Source organism: Penaeus chinensis, chromosome 14 (assembly GCF_019202785.1).
Source record: "Penaeus chinensis breed Huanghai No. 1 chromosome 14, ASM1920278v2, whole genome shotgun sequence".
Taxonomy (NCBI): Eukaryota; Metazoa; Arthropoda; class Malacostraca; order Decapoda; family Penaeidae; genus Penaeus; species Penaeus chinensis.
This window is the reverse complement of record NC_061832.1, coordinates 2,521,763-2,541,762: the sequence shown is the minus strand read 5'-3', so window position 1 is coordinate 2,541,762 and position 20,000 is coordinate 2,521,763. Positions and strand designations below refer to the sequence as shown.

Here is a 20,000-nt window from a genome sequence, read left to right as displayed (position 1 = left end):
ATATATATATATATATATATATACAGGAAAGCTTCATGTATACCCAAGACGAGACTTTCTATATTCTTGGAGAATGAAATGCTAGACAAAAACCTTGCTTCGGATATTTAATCATGAACTTTCAAAAGTGATATTTGATATACTGATAATTAATAGGTTGCATAACAAGTCAATTAAGTATAACTATGCATTATACATTATGCATCACCTCATAATCGTTTTATATAACCTATAGACATTTTGATATTATTATAAGCTTTATCAGTCACTCTCCAAATCAATGTAATAATCATGAAAGTAATTGTAATCTGTCATTATTATGATTGCCTGATACCTTAAATAATTATTCTTAATTTGTTATCTATTATTTATCAGCATCACCTTCAAATTTATTATATCACTATAAAAAGTGAGTATCAATAGAGAAGTCATCGCAGCCGTGCAGAAGACGTGACTAGTCTCTCGTATGCAGGCAGAGCAAGGGCAAGGTCATGAACAGCGGTTGGTAGGTCAGAGGTCAAAGGGCGGGGCCGTCATTTGGGGCCTTTTTGGAGATATTGCGATACTTTCGTGTTCTAGTTACCTAACCGCTGCTTTCTTTCAGCACTAGGGGAAACTTTGGCAGGTGTGATTAACGTAGTGAGTTTTGAGCAGGTAATGATTAATTAATCTATCTTATGCATGGCAGTGTAAATAGTATCTACGTTATTACACGACGAGTCCTACCAATTTAAGCTAATTTTCCTCCTCCCTTTCTCTTCAAAAAAAACATCCTTTCTGTCATACAAAATCTCATATCACACTTGCATTGCTAAAATATTCCAATTACTTCGTGACAGAAGTCAGCCTCATCTAAAACTGCAATGTGAATGAGAAATAATCAGTAGCATAACCTTTTCTCTTTAGTATAGGGGCGCTTCCCGTTCAGTAGATATCAGGGACACACCGTCTCAGGGAAGTGTTTCTTTTTTTTACTTTTGAAATTTTAATATTATTATTTGTTTATGTATTTATTTATTTATTATTATTATTATTAGTAGTAGTAGTAGTAGTAGTAGTAGTAGTATTTCAGAACAGTCCACGAGTATTTCTTATCATAAGCATAATCTTATCATAAGCTTAATAGACAGATTCAATGATAAAGAGAAGAAGAAACTTTTAACTGTGTTTTTGGCCTACATTAAAGTCTGCAAAGCAGATTCAGAAATTCTTTTTTTTCTTTCCAGAATTATTTGTGTATTAAAACGTGCAGGTAAATGCCTAACAACCATGTTATCATGAGATTTCTCTCCATGATAATATGTATGTTGTAATTTCTCGTTTTCAAAGGAATTCAGCGTTAATAAAGATAAAATGCATATTTATCTCATCAGGGAGTACATCTGCTTTATCTGCCTCCTCACAATTGTTGCGAAAGGTGACAGATCTTTTCATTAATAACTACAATATTTCATACACGACAGAATATTATGTATCACAACTGTATTACATATGAGTTTTTATAGCTAGATGTTATTTTATTGGTATATCTTTATTAAAGAGGAATTGATGGCTACATGTATAGGTGCTTAGAATTACTTATGGTTAGTTACTAATTTAATTTGTATGAGGTATGAAAGAAAGGTTTTGGTCTGATGGTCATGTATTATTTTGTTAACCTTCTTGGATAAAGTAAAAGTGTGTTTTCCTTGTCATTTGCTTTTTGCAAGAAAGCCCTGAGGGCCGTTCTGGAATGTTTTAAATCCCTGTCCCGATAAGTTTCCAAGTTTACTTTAAATCTATCTACTATATTGTTTATTGCCTAATGCTGCACAGCTCTGTAGTGTAATTATATGGTTGTAGGACTAACCGTTTGTACATTCGTGTGTGTGTGTGTTCGCGTGCACCCTTCCACAAATATTTTTTGGACAAGACGAATGCCCACAGTGTTGATTTTCCGAACCAGTGAAGCATCACCCCCCCTCAAAAAAAAAAAAAAAAAAAAAAAAAAAAAAAAAGATAAATAATTAAAGCGCGTATTTAATAGTAGTAAACTAAGAAGATATAGAAACATTGATCTCTGAATGTTGCAGTAGATGAAAATAATTTTGAAAAGTGGTAGTGCATTAGCTTCTCAGGTGGCCATTGTACAAACTAATGACCGCCAGATTTAAATCAATGTCACGAACCATCAAGCTGCTGATTCAGTGAATGTCAGACTAGTTAAATTTAACATGAATTATTATATTCGCACACACACATACACATTTATATATGTGTGTGTGTGTGTGTGTGTGTGTGTGTGTGTGTGTGTGTGTGTGTGTGTGTGTGTGTGCGGCCACACAACAAGAAATTGTATCCAGGCTATACCCATTCTTTTCCATGAAAATCCATAAAAAATATCATGACTATAGGCATAATTTCAAAGTACCTCACTTCTCTGTTTAGGCGGTTCCGGATAAACACAAAAGAAAAGCCTCTCCTGACCGTACTTACAACCCTAGATATTAAAAAATATCCATGGATCAACTGAGTAATGTATAAATAAAAAAAAATATATATATATCATACAATCACTTCGCAAACACACAGATATTCTGGCCTCTCCTGTTGGAATGATCTTTCAAACTGCAGGCTTCATGGCACGACTATCTGCATGACCTCCATCGGAGCAAGGTCAGGGTCACGAACAATGGGCCGAAAGGTCATAAAGTCGTAGGGCGGGGCTGCCATCCTAGTTCGTCTTGAAGCTTAAGGTACGAACATTGCAGTGGTCTAATTACTTCACCGTAGTTATTTCCCCTTAAGTAATGCGGAGAAAGTTGTAAGTGAGGAAAGACGAAGGGAAGCGGGGAGACAAACAAAGGAAAAGTGAAAGTGAAATATTTTCATCCAGGGACAAGGGATAATGCGCATGAATAGAGATATGAGTTCGTCTCTGATTTGCTCTTTGGAAGAAAGTGTGTCTGCGTGTGTTTAAATGTGTGTGTGTGTGTTTGTGTGTGTGTGCGTCCGTGGGCGCGCGCGCGTGTGTGTGTGTGTGTGTGTGTGTGTGTGTGTGTGTGTGTGTGTGTATGTATGTGTGTGTGTGCGTGGGCGTGTGTGTGTGTGTCGGATTGTGTATCGTTTCAGCCTTTCATTTCGATCAAAAGTAGTCAAGAATATTTTAAACATACAAATGTATCCTAACTCAGAGAATGCGCTATATGAATTATTTCCTAATATGCCCATTCTTTTCAATCTACTTTCTAATTCATAGGAAAAACTGGCAACTCGCCTTAGACTCCGGAGTACTCAGATTCATCGAGTGTCTTTCGTTTTTTCTTTTAAATATTTGGTGTCTCAAACCTTCCCCCCCTCCCCCCCCACCCGTCCACACTCTCTTCCTGTATAAATGTGTGTATATGTGCGTGTGTTTTACGTACATGTTTAACAAAAAATGCTTGGCGAATCAGAGTACCCCACTGTTCGGAGTGAGTTGCCATTTTGTCGTAAGATTGGATGAAGTACAGTTCTGTGGGTTACCCAATCCTTTTTCCGCCCTTGTTGCCTTTACTTCTTTTGTTTTCGAAGCCGTTCGTACACAGTTGTAATCATTTAATGTATGTGGGGATATTTAAGTTTTAATTAAGTAATTACGGGATACATACTTTGCTGCATATGAAATCTGTGCAAAAGATTGAGCCCCTAATAGCAATATATAATCTATTAATAAATTTGAAAAAGTAAATTGTAAGTTTAACACTAACTGATGTCATATGTTACATTTCCAATAAATTTTTAATGCAAATGAATGAATCGAAAGTGTGTGTATATATAGATGTATATTTGCATAAGCGTGTGTGTTAAGAGAGAGAGATGGGCGATTGGTAAAATGAAACTTTTTCTTTAAAACTGCTGTTTTATATATGGAGAGAGAATACATAGAATTTACAAATAAATTATTTCATATTTATAGGCTGTGGTCATGAACATAGAGGGTGTTTACTTTGACTCGTTGGAGTCATAGGTGTAGACTGGCCTTGGTGGCCTGTACTCCCGGGATTCGAAGGAAGCAGACTCGAAGGAAGCAGACTCATACGAGTCGGGGAAACGAGCCTCGCCCTCGTAGTTCACCTCGGCCACGTAGCCATCGTCACCGTCCACGAAGTACTTGACATTCTGCAGACGGGTGTCGGGAAGCCTTACGTAGTAGGATCCCTGAGTGTGTTCGCCGTCACGGGCTTCCTCGTGGCCGAAATCGTTGCCGGAGTCTTCGTGCTGAACGGCATAACTGAAGTCGTACTTGGCTTCTCCCGACTCGTATGACTCGAATGACTCCTCGGAGGAATCCTTTTATTGAGAAAGAATTTCATGAGTAATCTTTCTTGAAAAAATTATTGTATGTATATATACTTAGATACTTAAAAGAATAAAAAAATGTACAATCCATATTTATAAATGAATATATATCTATTTATATAAAGACATCGACCCATTGACAGATAGGCAGATACATATAGACAGATATATATGTATATGATTTTATATTAAAGCAATTTTTGTAGAATTACAAAGAACTTACTCGAGGAGGTCCGTAAGAGAAGATCTCACGGCTGTCCGCAGCAACAACGGCTGCCAGGCCGAGGAGGATGAAAATCTGTGGGGAAAAATAATACTTTTTTTTAACTGAATTGTCAGTATCAGTATTATTTTCATTATTGTAATTATCATTATTATTATCGTAGCTTTCTCAGAAGGTTAGTATACTATCTAGACAAATTGTTTCTATGTACCTTAGTGTTCATGATTCTTGCTTCTGAAGGAATGAATACTGAAATCTCTAACAATGCCCCTTATATACTGCGATACTTCTCAAGCGGGGCACGTTTTTATACGTCCAGTATAGTGTGCAATGGAGTTCCTTGTCAACATAGTGGACCTTGTTGAGGTCAGTCTCTTGATTTGCATTTTAGAGGCAATTATATTCCAGATTATATGCGTTATATGCGTATGTATTTCTAAAGTTAGAGATGCATACATACGTATATATAATTGATAGAAGGATACATAGCCATATACGAATGGAATATCATACGCACATACACACTTAAATATGTAAGTATATATATATATATATTTTTTTTTTTTTGTTTATTAATTTATTAATTTATATATACGTATATATATATATATATATATATATATATATATATATATATATATATATATATATATATATATATATATATATATAAGGAGACAAAAATAGACACACACACACACACGTGCGCAAACATACACACATACACAGACACACACATGCAAATGTATATTTATATATGTAGATATTGGCATTGTTTCACTTTCATTAGTATAATCATAATTGACATTAGTATCACATCTATCTCAACCATGTATAGAAAAAAAAAAAGTCAATAGCCTAGGATAGTCAAGCAATTAGCATTTGTCCCCTCTCATTAATAATGCCTATTCCGTGATTCCATATGAACATCTTCATAGAAGCTCTCTATTTCTTCATCATTTCTTCGGCCTGTTTTTAACCGGTGATTCTGCTCCGGAGCGATCCTAATCGCCGCCGTAACCAGGGGCTCCTTCGCCTCCGGTGAATGAGGGCCGTTGCTCTGTTTGTGCAGTCATGGATTTTGATTGAGAGGTAGACAGCCGAGTCACCTTCACCTACTGGCTTAGGTGTATCATGGTGGGGGGGGGGGGGGGGGTAGTTTAGCCAGGATGCCACTGATAAGCCCTTCCAGCAGGGTTGGCCCTGTCTAGTGTGGGCTTATGAGCAGCAACGCGCGGGCCTACTCACTACATCAGGGCTTGAGCAAGGGCTTGAGTATCAGAAGTGCATATATGTGTGATTATATTTTTTACACTGATTTTATTTATGCGTATGTATGCGTAATGCAGATGTAGTTGTTAATCCGCAAATACCCCAAGTATTACGTATATGTTCATTTTCGTGCTCATGTACATAGAAGCATACACCTTTACATATGCTCCTATGCATATGATATGCATATATACTCCTACATTACACACAACTACACACATTCACATGCATACCCATATATAGACATATGCGCCTATCATATGTGCATACATATGTGTATACGCACCCACATATATGCGAACACACACATGCTGTACTCATATTTATGACTATAGATACACATACAAATATAGCCATACATATGCTGACGTTTATGAGTACATATTAGTGCTCACTAATATATGTGTGTGTGTGTGTGTGTGTGTGTGTGTGTGTTTGAATCTGTACATGTTCGTATATATGCACATACATATATACATATACACACAAAGATACATATGTACATAGACATACATACATATATATATGCACACACACATATTCTTATGCGCATATACCTACCCACATTTACATGCATATATATACATACATACACATACTTATATATATATGTATACATATATATATATATATATATATATATATATATATACATGTATACATATACATACACATACATACTTATACATACACATACACACGTATACATACACATACACACGTATACATATACATACATATATACATACACGTAGATATGCATGTATACACTCACACCTACACATATACCAGTATTTACATACACATACTCACACCTATATATATATATATATATATATATATATATATATATATACACATATGAATATATGCGCACAGGTATACATACCAACATATATATTGCTTTTCTTGCATACACACACGTGGACTCGTACACACAAACACGCATACACCTGAGCACTTCCGGGCATACGCACTCATGCTCGTGCACAAACGTTTGAACAGCGTCTGCCTGAGCGCACATACGCACTTCATTATAATGAGACCATGCATTATAATGTGAATAAATTGTATGCTTGCAGCAGAGGGGTTGAGGGAAGGAGGCGGGTGATGTGGGGGAGGAAGATTTAGGACGATGTTGGAATGGGTAAGGATGGGGTTTGGGGTTAGAGGAATTTCGAAAGGTGATTTTGTATCTGGCATTTTTTCGGAGAGGTGTCGCATCCCTTGGAGGTTGCTAAGCCTACCGGTCTGCGTCCTCGGGGTCAGCGTCTGGCACTCGCTTGAGGGTGCCACCGTTTGGATTACGCTTCGTTAATGCATAGCTTATCTGGCGGATCTTCTGTCGAGTGGCTGATTATATTTGTCGCTTTATGGTAATCATGTTTAAACCTACCTGATTTTCTGATGCACTGTACTTACATACTGGCGGTTTGGCTGTTTCTTAGCGAATCTACTTGAGGGAAAACTGTAATACATGCTATCTGGCAGTTACTCAGCGTCTGGCGGATATGGGGGCAGGTGATGCTTGTCATTTTCTAATGATTTGGTAATTTCGTATTCTTTTCTGGTGGGGGAGTGATTATTATTTATTTATTTATCTTTTTACCGCTGTTTCTATCTACTGTGGCATTCTCGATGATCACTGGGACTTTATGAACTCATTTAGCACGGTAATGGAACTAGCATTCCCAGATGGCACTTTCTGGCATCCCTTTTAGTTTGAAAGGGGGGGGGGGTTGGTTTGCGAAGTTCTAGCTTCGCCCGGGCCTTCTAAATATGGCCCGGCCTGTGTCAGCTTTTTTACGGCTGTCTCATTGAGTTGTCTGACACTCGGTGCTTACCGTGGCGGCGGGATTGCCAGCAAGCGCTCCTGCCGCCAATGTGTAAGCATTTCGCATAGCCTCTTTACCAGCACAGCGGCTGTTGTGGGCGGTCCATGTTTCAGGAATTGTGTATGGTTACAATTTTCTAGGTAGTGGACTAGTGTGGCGTTCGGCTCGCCGCAGTGCTTGCAGCACCATTCATCGCGTTCGATTGTTGGGATAATCTGCCATGCACAGTGGTAACCTAGGCGCATTCTGTGAAGAATGACTTCGGTACCTCTGTTGCTTACTTCAGAGAGTGCCAGTGGTTCAGAGCCTGTGGCGTCTGAGTACCAGCTGGCCGAGGGGGAGGTTCTCGTTTCCTCTCTGTGGAGCTGCCGTAGGAAGGTACGACCGACCAAGGCACACTTCTTCATAAGTAATTTTCGGCTCGGTTTTATCGTCATGGGATTTGGGGGCATACCCCTGCCAGCGGCGGCTAGTCTGTCAGCAAGCTCGTTCCCTCTGATGCCGATGTGGCTTGGGACCCAATTGATGATAATTCTTCTACCCTGAGCAAGAATTCTCTGTGCCATTGTGAGAATCGTGGTCAGTAGGTAGATGTTGTCTGTGGGTGAGCTGTGCTGAAGACAGTCAATGGCTGCCCTGGAGTCTGTGTGTATGACCACGTGTCCTTCCCTTAGGGACGCATGGCCTAGGGCTCCCATGATTGCAACTGCCTCTGCCTGTAGCGAGGAGGCGTTGTCTGTTACCCTCATGGATCGCGTGGCATCCCTAGCTGCAAAGCCGGCGCCTGCAGTGTGGCTCAAGGGATCGACCGATCCATCCGTGTAGTATGTTCTACTACCCGGAGGAGTGATGGCTGCAATGACCCTGTGGGCTTCTGCCTTTAGGCTAGGCATGGGGTATAGGCTCTTTTTCATTGACAGGTTCATTATGTTGAACTCTATCAGGCTCAGTGCCCACGGCGGGGCTTCGGCAAAGTCGGGGTGGGGGGAGTCCATGCCCTTAGCAAGAAGCTGTTCTTTGAGCTGATGGCGTATCAACACCCTGGCTGTATGAGACAGCCAGGAGTTGTTTGCAACGAGCTCGTTGTCTTGTTCGAGGCATCTGACTAATTTTTGTCTTAGGCTTGTGTTCCTGGGAGCCTGGATGACCTTTGACAGAAATTGTGTTGCCGTTAGATCGATTCGTGAGTCCAGGGGGAGAAGGTTTGCCTCCATCAGGAGGTTGAGGACCTTCGTCCACCTCGGGGCACCCAGAATGATCCTGGCAGCTTCATTTTGGACTGTTTCTAATTTGTCTGTGTGCTTTTTCTTTGCAGCAATAAGAGCGACTGAGGCATAGTCCACAATGGGCCGGACAGCATGTACATAGAATGATCTTAGTACTTTGTGTCTGGCCCCTATGCGTCTCCCAGTCATTGCTCTCATGACAGACAGTCTTGCTTTGGTTCGGTCAACCAGGTACTGGACCTCCTTATGGAAGGAGAGGGTCCGGTCTATCCTTACCCCAAGGTATAGGTAGTCCTTGACCCATTCTAATTCCACTCCCTGGATTTTCAGTCTTGTGCCTCGAATTCTCTGTCTCAAAGCCATGGCTTTGGATTTGGCAGCAGAGATCTTTAGTCCCGTCCTACAACACTCCTCTGACACGAGGTCCAGACAACGCTGGGCTTTATTCTGGCTGCGTGGTCCAGTGGAGGTGATAGCGAGATCGTCTGCATACGAGATGATCTGGCACCCCACTGGGAGGTTTATGTTGAGGATACAGGACATTAAAGTGTTGAATAGGGCTGGACTGAGAACCCCACCCTGTGGCGTTCCATTTTCGAGCGGCATGTGCTGCGATAGGTGACCCTGGAATTTGACATTGGCAGTCCTGTTCCTGAAGTAGTCACCTATCCAAGCCAAGAGCTTTCCTCTGATTCCCTTCTGGATCAGGCTTTCCTGAATGGCAAGCGGACTTGCCAGTTCAAAAGCCTTCTCCAGGTCAAGGAATACCACCACAGCTGGGCCCTTGCTGATTGTGCTTAAGAGCGTGGCTAAGCTGTGTGCTGTGCCCATGCCCCTTGTGAACCCGTGAAGGTGTTCGTGCGGGGGTCCCGTTTTCCATTGAAGCCGGTTTAGTACCATCCTCTCAGCCGTCTTGGCCAGGCAGCTGAGCAGAGAGATGGGGCGGTACTTCCCCGGCTCCTTTGGTTTTGGGACGGGAACTATGGTAGCCCTCTTCCAACTCTGGGGTAGAGTGGAAGTTTCCCAGGACTTGTTGATGAGTTGCAAGAGTGCACGCTCACCTGCTAGTCCTAGGTGGGAGATAATGGGGTACGAGATCCCATCAGAGCCCGGGGCTGTGTTGGAACTGGTTTTATAGGCTTTCCTTAGTTCCCTCAGAGAAAAGATAACGTCTGAGTTATCGGGTTCGGCTGCCCTTTCTCTGATCTGAGCGTGTCTGTCTGGCTGTAGACGCTCTTGTCTTGCCCTCAGCTCGGCTGGCAGACTGTTGCTGCTCGTTCTCGCAGAGAACTCGTGCGCCAGTCTGTTAGCCTCTGCTTGGGGGTCGTGATGGGTGCACCTCGGGGCTGAGCGGCTGGTAGCTCGCTTGACCCGTTGCCACAGCTCTGAAAGGGTGGTTTGGTGGTCGAAGGACTCACACCATTCCAGCCACTTTTCCTGCCTGACTCTGTTGGCAGTTTCCTTGGCATCCGTGACAGCTTCCCTTAGGAGGGATAGGTTGTCAGGGGTTCTTTGCCTTCGGAAAAGTTTTCGGCACATGTTCACCCTGTGGTTGACCTCCCTGATCTCGTCATTGAAGTACCAGGCGTCTTTGTGACTTCTGGACCCAGGCCGTGTTTTGGATATGGTCTGTGAGGCTGCTTCATTAATGGCGTTTAGCAGGCTGGCTTCGAGCACTTCCACATTTTCGCTTTGTGGGGGATTGTTGCATCTCAGACAGAGGGCCAAGGCGTTTTGAAACGCCTGCCAGTTGGCCTTGTCTGTTTTCCCTCTTGGATTTGGTCTTAGGATTTTGGCTGGGCCAGCATCCATGAGGGTAGTTATAGTGCCGTAATGGTCACTTGTGACGGTCTCATCGACACACCAGCCAATCCTCCCCACCAGAGTCGCAGTGGCCAGGGTGAGGTCTAGGACCCCTCCTCTGACATGCGTTGGCTCTTGGGTGTTGAGGAGAGCGATCTCAGGGAATGTCTCTAGCACGTCGGCTATGTGATAGCCGGCCGCATCCGGTGCCCGGCAGGGAGCCAGGATGGGGTGGTGTGCATTGAAGTCTCCCCCTATGATCACTCGGTCGTGTGCAGCAGAAGCACAGACCTGGCTGATGTCTAAGCTTTTACAGCGTGGCCGGCTGTACACATTGTACAGTTTGAGGGGCCCCCCGGCCAGGTGAACCTCGACGGCAAGGGATTCAACATCGCCTCCACAGTGCGATGCATCGGCTATTGCGGAGCAGGGGATTGTTGCTCTCACAAGGGTGATCAAGCCTCTCTTGCCAGGTGTTCGTGGCAGTGTGAAGGCATGGTACCCTGAGAAGCGAACAGTGTCCACTGTTAATGTCTCCTGGAGCATGACAATGTCAATGTTCCTTGATCGCACTACTGCTTGGAGAAAAGCGTTCTTTGCAGAGAAGCTATTGATGTTCCACTGTAGGATGCTTAGATGGTGTGTCATGATGTTACTCAGTGATAGTTACATCAGAGACATCGTCGGAGTCTGACAACTCCATTGCGAGGTCCTCGCTGGTTGAGGGCTCCTCGTCTGTTGTCAGGCTATCCTTGGGTCCACTGGGGGGTGGAGAGCCTTTGGTAGCTCTGACTTTGGTTGGTTCGGCTTTTCTCTCAGGCTTTTTCTTGGCTGGCCTTGCTGGCCTTGCCTGGGCAAGGTCAGCGTGATCTGGCTCTGGCTGCACAGATTCAGCCTGTTTTGGCTCTGCCTGTGAAGGCATGGCCTGGTTTGGAGTGGGGAGGGGAGTCTCGTCCTGGGGTGAGGGTGAGGCTGGTTTTTCTCTAGCCAGCTTTCTTCCCTTCAGGGCTGCGACAGTCTGGGTCATTGCCGTCATGGCGACCGAAACTGCCTTCTCGGCCTCCTCACTCGACCTCCCCAAGGCTGTTGCTACTGCTGTGACAACAGCAGTTAACAGGAGAGTCATAGCGTCCTCGTCAAAGAGGAGATGATCATCTGTTGGGGAGGTTTTTGTGGTGCTCTTAGAAACTTTTTTCTTTAGTTTCTTTTTCTGCACCTTTGGCATTGTCGGAAACTCCTTTTTGTTGGAGACATCCGGTGTCGGCTGGGGGGCGGCTTCCTTCCTCTTAGGAGGTCGGGGGGCCTTTTCGCTTTTGTTCCTTCCCCAGACATGGGTGCCCGGTGGGGCAGGAACAAAGTCTGATCGGTTTTGAGCAACCTCTTGTCGCCTGAGGGCCGCCTTTTTCCTGACAGAGCAAGTCAGGCTCCAGGCATGATGCTTCTTGGCACAGTTGGGACATTTGGCTGTTGTGTCCCTCTTTTCCTCTTTGTATGCCTTGAGGCATACCTCTGTGTTGTGTGCCTTGCTACAGACACCACATTTAGGCTTGGCTGTACAGTTAGCCTTGTGGTGACCGTATTTCTGGCACTTGAAACACCGAAGTGGTTCTGGCACATACGTTCGAAGGTTGTAGGTGCCCCAGTTACCCAGATCAAGGGTAGTGGTTGGGGCACCTTTCATGGTCACCAAGACTTGCCTGGTTGGGGTCTTCCCCTTCGACATTCGGGAAGCCTGCACGACCTGTGGGTGTGAAGCGATCAGCTCCACATCGTACGAGACTGAGAAGCCAAGTAGCACCATCTTGGTTCTCTTTTCCTCGGGACTTAGTGGGGAAAGACTCACTTTTCTCCCATCAGTTAGCTCCTTCGTTTCCCGGAGGAAATTTAAGGTAGCTTGATCTTTGGGCATTATGATCATGCCCTGATCTCGGGCGACCCGGATCGACAACCGGATTTTCCGTTGCAACTCCAATGCCCTGACCAATTGGTAGGCATTGTCGAAGCCTTCGGGTTTAGCTGGCACTTTGAACTGGGTGAAGCGTTTAGGGGGTCCCGACTCTTCATCAGAGTCGGTATCCGGCCTCGGACGCTTCGGCCCGCCCTTTCGGTTTTGGGCTTGTTTGAGGAGGCAGGAGCTGATGCGGCTGGTTCAGCCTGCTCTCCCCTCTCAGTCGGGGAGGCCGTCTGTGAACTCAGGGGCCTCCCTGGCTTAGCTGCTGGCCTGGAGAGGCCAGCTCGCGAGTCAAGATCTTTGACTATTCGGTGGACAGACCCATTGGCTTCGGTCTTGTCCACCTTAGCAGCAGGGGTGACAGTGTCATCCTGTGCTTGGGGCTTTCTTTTGCCACCGGAAGGCGCATATGCCTTCATGGTGACTACCGTGGTCTGGGCCTTGCGCGGTTCGTCAACTGTAAGTTCAGTCTGTGGGGGGTGTTTGATTGTTTTTTCCATGAATTGGTAAGTGGTTTAAAGGGCCACGTATGAATGGTCCAGTATTTAATTTCACAGGCTTGTGAGGCATTTGAAAGAATTTGTTATTTCTATTTTGGTAGGAATATAAGGTCTATATATTCACGAATCTTTCCCTCTTATGTTGCACTATCACATATCACTTCTCTCTCGCATTTAGCACTTATTATCACTGACCTAACCACAACACTTCTCTTACTCATTGCCAGATACTCTTTCCACAATATATATATATATATATATATATATATATATATATATATATATATATATGTATATATATATATATATATATATATATATATATACATATATGTGTATACATTTGTAATATATATTAATATATGATATATATATATATATATATATATATATATATATAAAATATACACCCACAACCCCCCCCCACACACACATATATGAATATATATATATATATATATATATATATATATATATATATATATATATATATGCATATATATCTATCTATCTATATAGATATGTATATATTACATATATCTCTATTTATCTACATATTTTACGTATATGTATATATGTATATATATATATATATATATATATATATATATATATATATATATATATATACATGTATATATATATATATATATACATAAACATATACAAATACGTACATATATGTATGCAATTATGTAAATGTTTATATATATATTGTTTTCATTTATATATACATATCCAATTTCGTGTGCATGTATGCGGTACCGAGGTTAACAATTCCATGCTGAATACCATGTTTCACTCAGTACGATCTGTCTGTGAGATTGTTGTGAGCGGTACTGGAGTACCAAGATCAGCAGGTTAACGATATGTTATCATAATAAAGATATGTTATCATAATAAAATTCATGAGCATTTTTGGGAAAAAGTAAAATTTATGGAGAAAAACTTAAAAACACTTACATGTATACAGCTACGAAGAGAACTATAAGAACTGTACATAAACATGAAATAATGGACAAAGTGTTTTGTTTTCGTTTGCTTTCCGGGCAATATATCAGTATCAGGACTTTTGTGGTGTTAAAAAATCTAGTATTGATAAGCTGTTGTTACTCATGACCGTAAAAAGATTCATCTCTTATTCATTTAGTTAATGTCACAGTTCTTATAGCGACGAATCTCAATGAAACAACAAACAGTTTGCTAGTAATGTAACTTTTTGTTTACAAAGCTCATGAGGAGCGATAGGCTAGGCACTGTGCGTTAGCCTTAAATTAGGTATGAAAACCCAGTGACTATAGAGGTATTAGTACTTTATCTCTGATTTTAATTACTCTGGAATAGACTAAGAAAAAATGCATTTACTCAAGTTTTTATTACAATATTCAATAAATATGTAATAAATAATTCACATTAAAGTCCTTAGCCGCGATCACGTTTCATTGATCAAGTATCTGAGAATTTACTTTGACTCGTTGGAGTCATAGGTGTAGGCTGGCCTTGGTGGCCTGTACTCCCGGGATTCGAAGGAAGCAGACTCAAAGGAAGCAGACTCATACGAGTCGGGGAAACGAGCCTCGCCCTCGTAGTTCACCTCGGCCACATAGCCATCGTCACCGTCCACGAAGTACTTGACGTTTTGCAGACGGGTGTCGGGAAGCCTTACGTAGTACGATCCCTGGGTGTCTTCACCGTCACGGGCTTCCTCGTGGCCGAAATCGTTGCCAGAGTCTTCGTGCTGAACGACATAACTGAAGTCGTACTTGGCTTCTCCTGACTCGAACGACTCGAATGATTCCTCGGAGGAATCCTAAAATTAAGAAAGAATTTCTTGAGTAATCCTTCTTGAGGTAATAACTTTGCTTTCTACAAAGTACTCAACAAATAACTTTCGAATAAATAAAAAAGTAATACCTTTCGTAGAGCAAGAACATTTACAATGCATATTTACATAATTTATATATCTATCCATATGTATAGGAATAGATCGAGTCACTGATAGACATATATAGATATGAACCATGAATATATGCATAAGAGGCATATTTTTTTTTTATTAAAGTAATTTAGTAGACTCATTACATAGTACTTACTCGAGGAGGTCCGTAAGAGAAGATCTCACGGCTATCGGCAACTACGACGGCTGCCAAACCGAGGAGGATGAAGATCTATGGGAAAGGTATTATTATATATTTTTTAATATTATATTAGTTATATTATTATTGCTATTATAATTATCATTATTAACGTCACTTTCTCAGAAAGCTCCAATACTATCCAGACCAATTTTTTTACGTACCTTAGTGTTCATGATTCTTGATTCTCAGGGAGTGAATGCTGAGACCTCTAACAATGTCCTTATATACCGTGATGCTTGTTAATTGGGGCACGTTTTTATACGTCGAATTCTATGTGCAATATTTTGTCCATTGAGTTTCATGTCAACTAAATGGACACTGTCAAGGCCAGTCTTTTGATTTTGTATTTTAGGGAGGATTATCTTTTTAACAAGAGCGATAGTTTTTATAAATTATGAGCACATTTTCAATATTACCATCCCGAAATTCGCACGTCATTTGTAAGGTAATAAAAACTCGCCTTACTTTATTTACCAATTACTAATTATAAGTTTACCTATATAAAGAGCAAATATTTGCACACAAAGTTTTCGGGATTGGAGCAGTGAGACAAACCATTCACTGGCACCCACCAACGACGGTTTAGATGGATTAATCGAACTGCAACCTATCCGCACAATATACAACACTTTAATGCGATATTTGTTAAATTGTTTATATATTGAAACAATCACTGCAACAACATACGCCTTTCACAGAGCGCCGAATTTCAGCTTACACGTGGGGTTTCGCACAAATGAAAATAATGGGAATACTGACGTAATCTTCTTTCGTAACTAAGAATTGAACAGAATATACATATGTGTATACATATATGGGTGTGTGTTTGCTGTATAAACACGCCCATATATAAAATATATATATATATATATATATATATATATATATATATATATGTGTGTGTGTGTGTGTGTGTGTGTGTGTGTGTGTGTGTATGTATATGTATATATGTTTGTTGTGCATGTAGATAGATAACTCGATTTTACATACACACGGATGTACGTGTGTACAGTACATGCACATGTGTTGTGTGTGCGTGTGGTATCATGGTTGACAATCTGCTGAAGTCCATGCTTTACTCAGTAAGATGTGACTATTTAATGATGCTGTGAACGGTACCGCAATAAAACTATCAGCAGAAGGTTGTTGGGCCTGCGTTAGGCTATTATACTAATATGGACGATCCTTTTTCTGGAAAGAAATAAAATTGATAGAGAAATGCTCAAGTCGTTTTGGTGTAAGCAACTGCTTAATTATTAACGAATCTAGGCCCGAAGTTTTGACTGTTCGCTTTTCGGACAATATTCTAAGATCAGGCCTTTTTGCCGTAACTAAGCCAAGCTAAGGTTATTAGTTTTGTTAAGCTGTCATTTCTCAGTAAAGATAGTAAACAACTGTCTTATTTACTTTGTTATGGTTAACTAACGAATTTTCATAAGGAATTGACAAACTAATCCTGTAGAATTCAGAAGGCTTTGAAAAGACAAAGATTATCTTAGTATGTGTGTTGTTGTATATTAATGGACAATGTTATTGCTACTACCAATTCAAGACATTTTTCACTGATGCATATTCTGTATATCAGGTTCATTGAAAAGAGGTAGAGACGATTAGTTCGGCACAAAGCGTTAGCCTTAAACTAGGTATGAAAACCCCAGTGCCCGTACTTGCTCCATCTCTGATTTTAGTAACTCTTTGGTACTGATTAAAAGAACATGCATTTACTCGTGCTTTCATTATATTTTCTAATAAATATGCTATACATTATTTACATCCAAATTCTTGTCCGTCTTAAATATTCACTGATCAAATATCTGAGAATTTACTTGGACTCGTTGGAGTCATAGGTGTGGACTGGCCTTGGTGGCCTGTATTCCCGGGACTCGAAGGAGGCAGACTCGAAGGAAGCAGACTCATACGAGTCGGGGAAACGAGCCTCGCCCTCGTAGTTCACCTCGGCCACGTAGCCATCGTCACCGTCCACGAAGTACTTGACGTTTTGCAGACGGGTGTCGGGAAGCCTTACGTAGTAGGATCCCTGAGTGTGTTCACCGTCACGGGCTTCCTCGTGCCCGAAGTCGTTGCCAGAGTCTTCGTGCTGAACGGCATAACTGAAGTCGTACTTGGCTTCTCCTGACTCGTATGACTCGAATGACTCCTCGGAGGAATCCTGGAATTAAGGAAAAAATCTTGAATAATCTTTATTGAAGAGGTAATAACTTCTTTTTTTTACAAATTCTTCAACAAAAAACTTTCAAAGAATTAAAAAATAATGTAATTCAAGAATATTTACAATGCAAATTTACATATCTATGTGCACAGGAATAGAGTGAGCTATGAAAATTGCAAATATGCATGTGAGGGTTTGCAAATCTAATTTTAATAGATTCTTTACAAAGAACTCACTCGAGGAGGTCCATAAGAGAAGATCTCACGGCTGTCAGCAGCAACAACGGCTGCCAAACCGAGGAGGATTAAAATCTGCGGGAAAGGTACTTATATCATTATTATATTATCAATTGTATTATTATATAACTGATTATATTATTGTTACAATTATCCCAACTGTCCAATACTATCCAGACCAATTGTTTCCACGTACCTTCGTGTTCATGATTCTTGCTTCTCAAGGAATGAATGCTGAGACCTCAAACAATGTCCTTATATACCGTGATGCTTATTAACTGGGGCACGTTTTTATACGTCGAGTTCTGTGTGCAAGGCTTGGTCCATAGGGTTTCATGTCAACAAAATGGACACTGTCAAGGGCAATATCTCGAGTTTGTACTTGAGGGGGATTATCATTTGAACATTTTTATAATTAGGTATGTAGATACACATATACATACATATATAACATAAATACATAGATGATAATTGGCAGATTAAAATTACAATGTAATACAATATATATATATATATATATATATATATATATATATATATATTAGAATTTATATATATGTATTATTATTATGTATATGTAATATATGTATATATATGTAATATACATAAATGTGTATATATATGTAATATACATATATGTGTAATATATGTAATATACATATATATGTAATATATGTTTGTGTGTTATATGAGTGTGTTATATGTATGTGTATGTATACGTATGTATATGTATATATATATATATATATATATATATATATATATATAGAGAGAGAGAGAGAGAGAGAGAGAGAGAGAGAGAGAGAGAGAGAGGAAGATATATATAGATCGATATGTAGAGACAAAGCTCGAACACATTTTCTTTTTTATTATCATATAATCCATCTAATTAGTAAAAGGAATATCACAGTTGATTGCCTGAAATGGAAGTTCCGTCTTATGGCAGGATCACAGTCCACCGGCAGCGCGAGAGTTGAGTAGCCAAACAGAGTCAGAATCAACAGCCAGGTGCAGTCAGGCAAGAGTGATAGCCCGAGGTAGCCACATACGGTTCGGGCTTCAGTTCTCAGTACTCTTGTGACAAATGGAGGCTGCAAAACTGTTTATAAAATACGATGAATACATTTTCAATATTATTATTATCCCGGAATTTTGCACGTCACTTGTAAGGTGTTAAAAATTAACCTTACTTTCTTTACCTGTTACTAAATATAAGTTTATCGATATAAAATGCAAATATAAGCATACAAAGTGCTCGAGTTTGGAGCAGTGATGCAAACCATTTACTAGCAACCAACCACAAACGACGGTTAAGATGGATAAATCGAACTGAAATCTATCCGCACAATATACGACCATTTAATGCGATAATGATTGTAGTGTATATATATAGTAAAACCATCACTACAACATCAACACGTGGGGTTTCACTCAAATGAAAAATAAACAATGTGAATACTGACGTAAGCTAGTTGCGTGACTAAGAATTTAACCAAACAGAATATATATATATATATATATATATATATATATATATATATATATATATGCATGTATATATGTATACAAATGTGTGTGTGTGTGTGTGTGTGTTCCGTACACACACTCATGCATAATATATATATATATATATATATATATATATATATATATATATATATATGTATATATATATATATAATATATATATGTGTGTGTATGTGTATGTGTATATATATATATATATATATATATATATATATATATATATATATATATATATAATATATATTCGTGTGCATGTACATATGGATAAATAACACTGTTTTACGTACACACTGTGTACGTGTGTACAGTACATTCACATCTGTTTTGTGTTGACAAATACCATGCATTACTCAGTAAGATATACCTATGTAAGGATGCTGTGAGCGGCACTGCAATAAAACGATCAGCAGAAGGTTGTTGAGCCTGCATTAGGCTATTCTACTAATATGGCCGATAATTTTTCGGAGAAAAAATAAAATTTATAGAGAAATATTCAGGTCAGTTTTGTGTATGCAATTGTTTAATTATTAACTAATGTAGGCAGGAAGTGTTTTGACTTAGTTCGCTTTCCGGACAATATTTTAAGATTAGGCCTCTTTTGACGTAACAATGCCAAGCTAAGGTTATTATTTTTGTTAAACTGTCTTTTCTTGCTAAAGAGCGCAAACAATTGTCTTGTTTATTTCGTTAACGTTAACTATGGCTTTTCTCAAGGCATTGACAAAGTAGTCCTGTAGAATTTAGAAGGCTTCGAAAAGACATTAAGATTATCTTATGTGCGTCAATGTTGTATTTTAAG

The 20,000-nt window shown here is 40.2% G+C and overlaps 2 protein-coding genes across 2 annotated transcripts; both read right to left on the bottom strand.

Moving 5' to 3' along the window:
• Window positions 1-3,866: 3,866 nt before the first annotated feature.
• Window positions 3,867-4,833, bottom strand: LOC125032191 (pro-resilin-like). The gene is made up of 3 exons (XM_047623273.1): window positions 4,755-4,833; window positions 4,544-4,618; window positions 3,867-4,311 (listed from the first exon to the last, which is right to left on the bottom strand). The coding sequence occupies exons 1-3, from the start codon at window positions 4,764-4,766 to the stop codon at window positions 3,964-3,966; spliced, it is 435 nt and encodes a 144-aa protein (XP_047479229.1). The 5' UTR covers window positions 4,767-4,833; the 3' UTR covers window positions 3,867-3,963.
• Window positions 4,834-14,495: 9,662 nt separating this feature from the next.
• On the bottom strand, window positions 14,496-15,445 carry LOC125032199 (pro-resilin-like). The gene is made up of 3 exons (XM_047623283.1): window positions 15,430-15,445; window positions 15,224-15,298; window positions 14,496-14,940 (listed from the first exon to the last, which is right to left on the bottom strand). The coding sequence occupies exons 1-3, from the start codon at window positions 15,439-15,441 to the stop codon at window positions 14,593-14,595; spliced, it is 435 nt and encodes a 144-aa protein (XP_047479239.1). The 5' UTR covers window positions 15,442-15,445; the 3' UTR covers window positions 14,496-14,592.
• Between the last annotated feature and the right edge of the window lie 4,555 nt (window positions 15,446-20,000).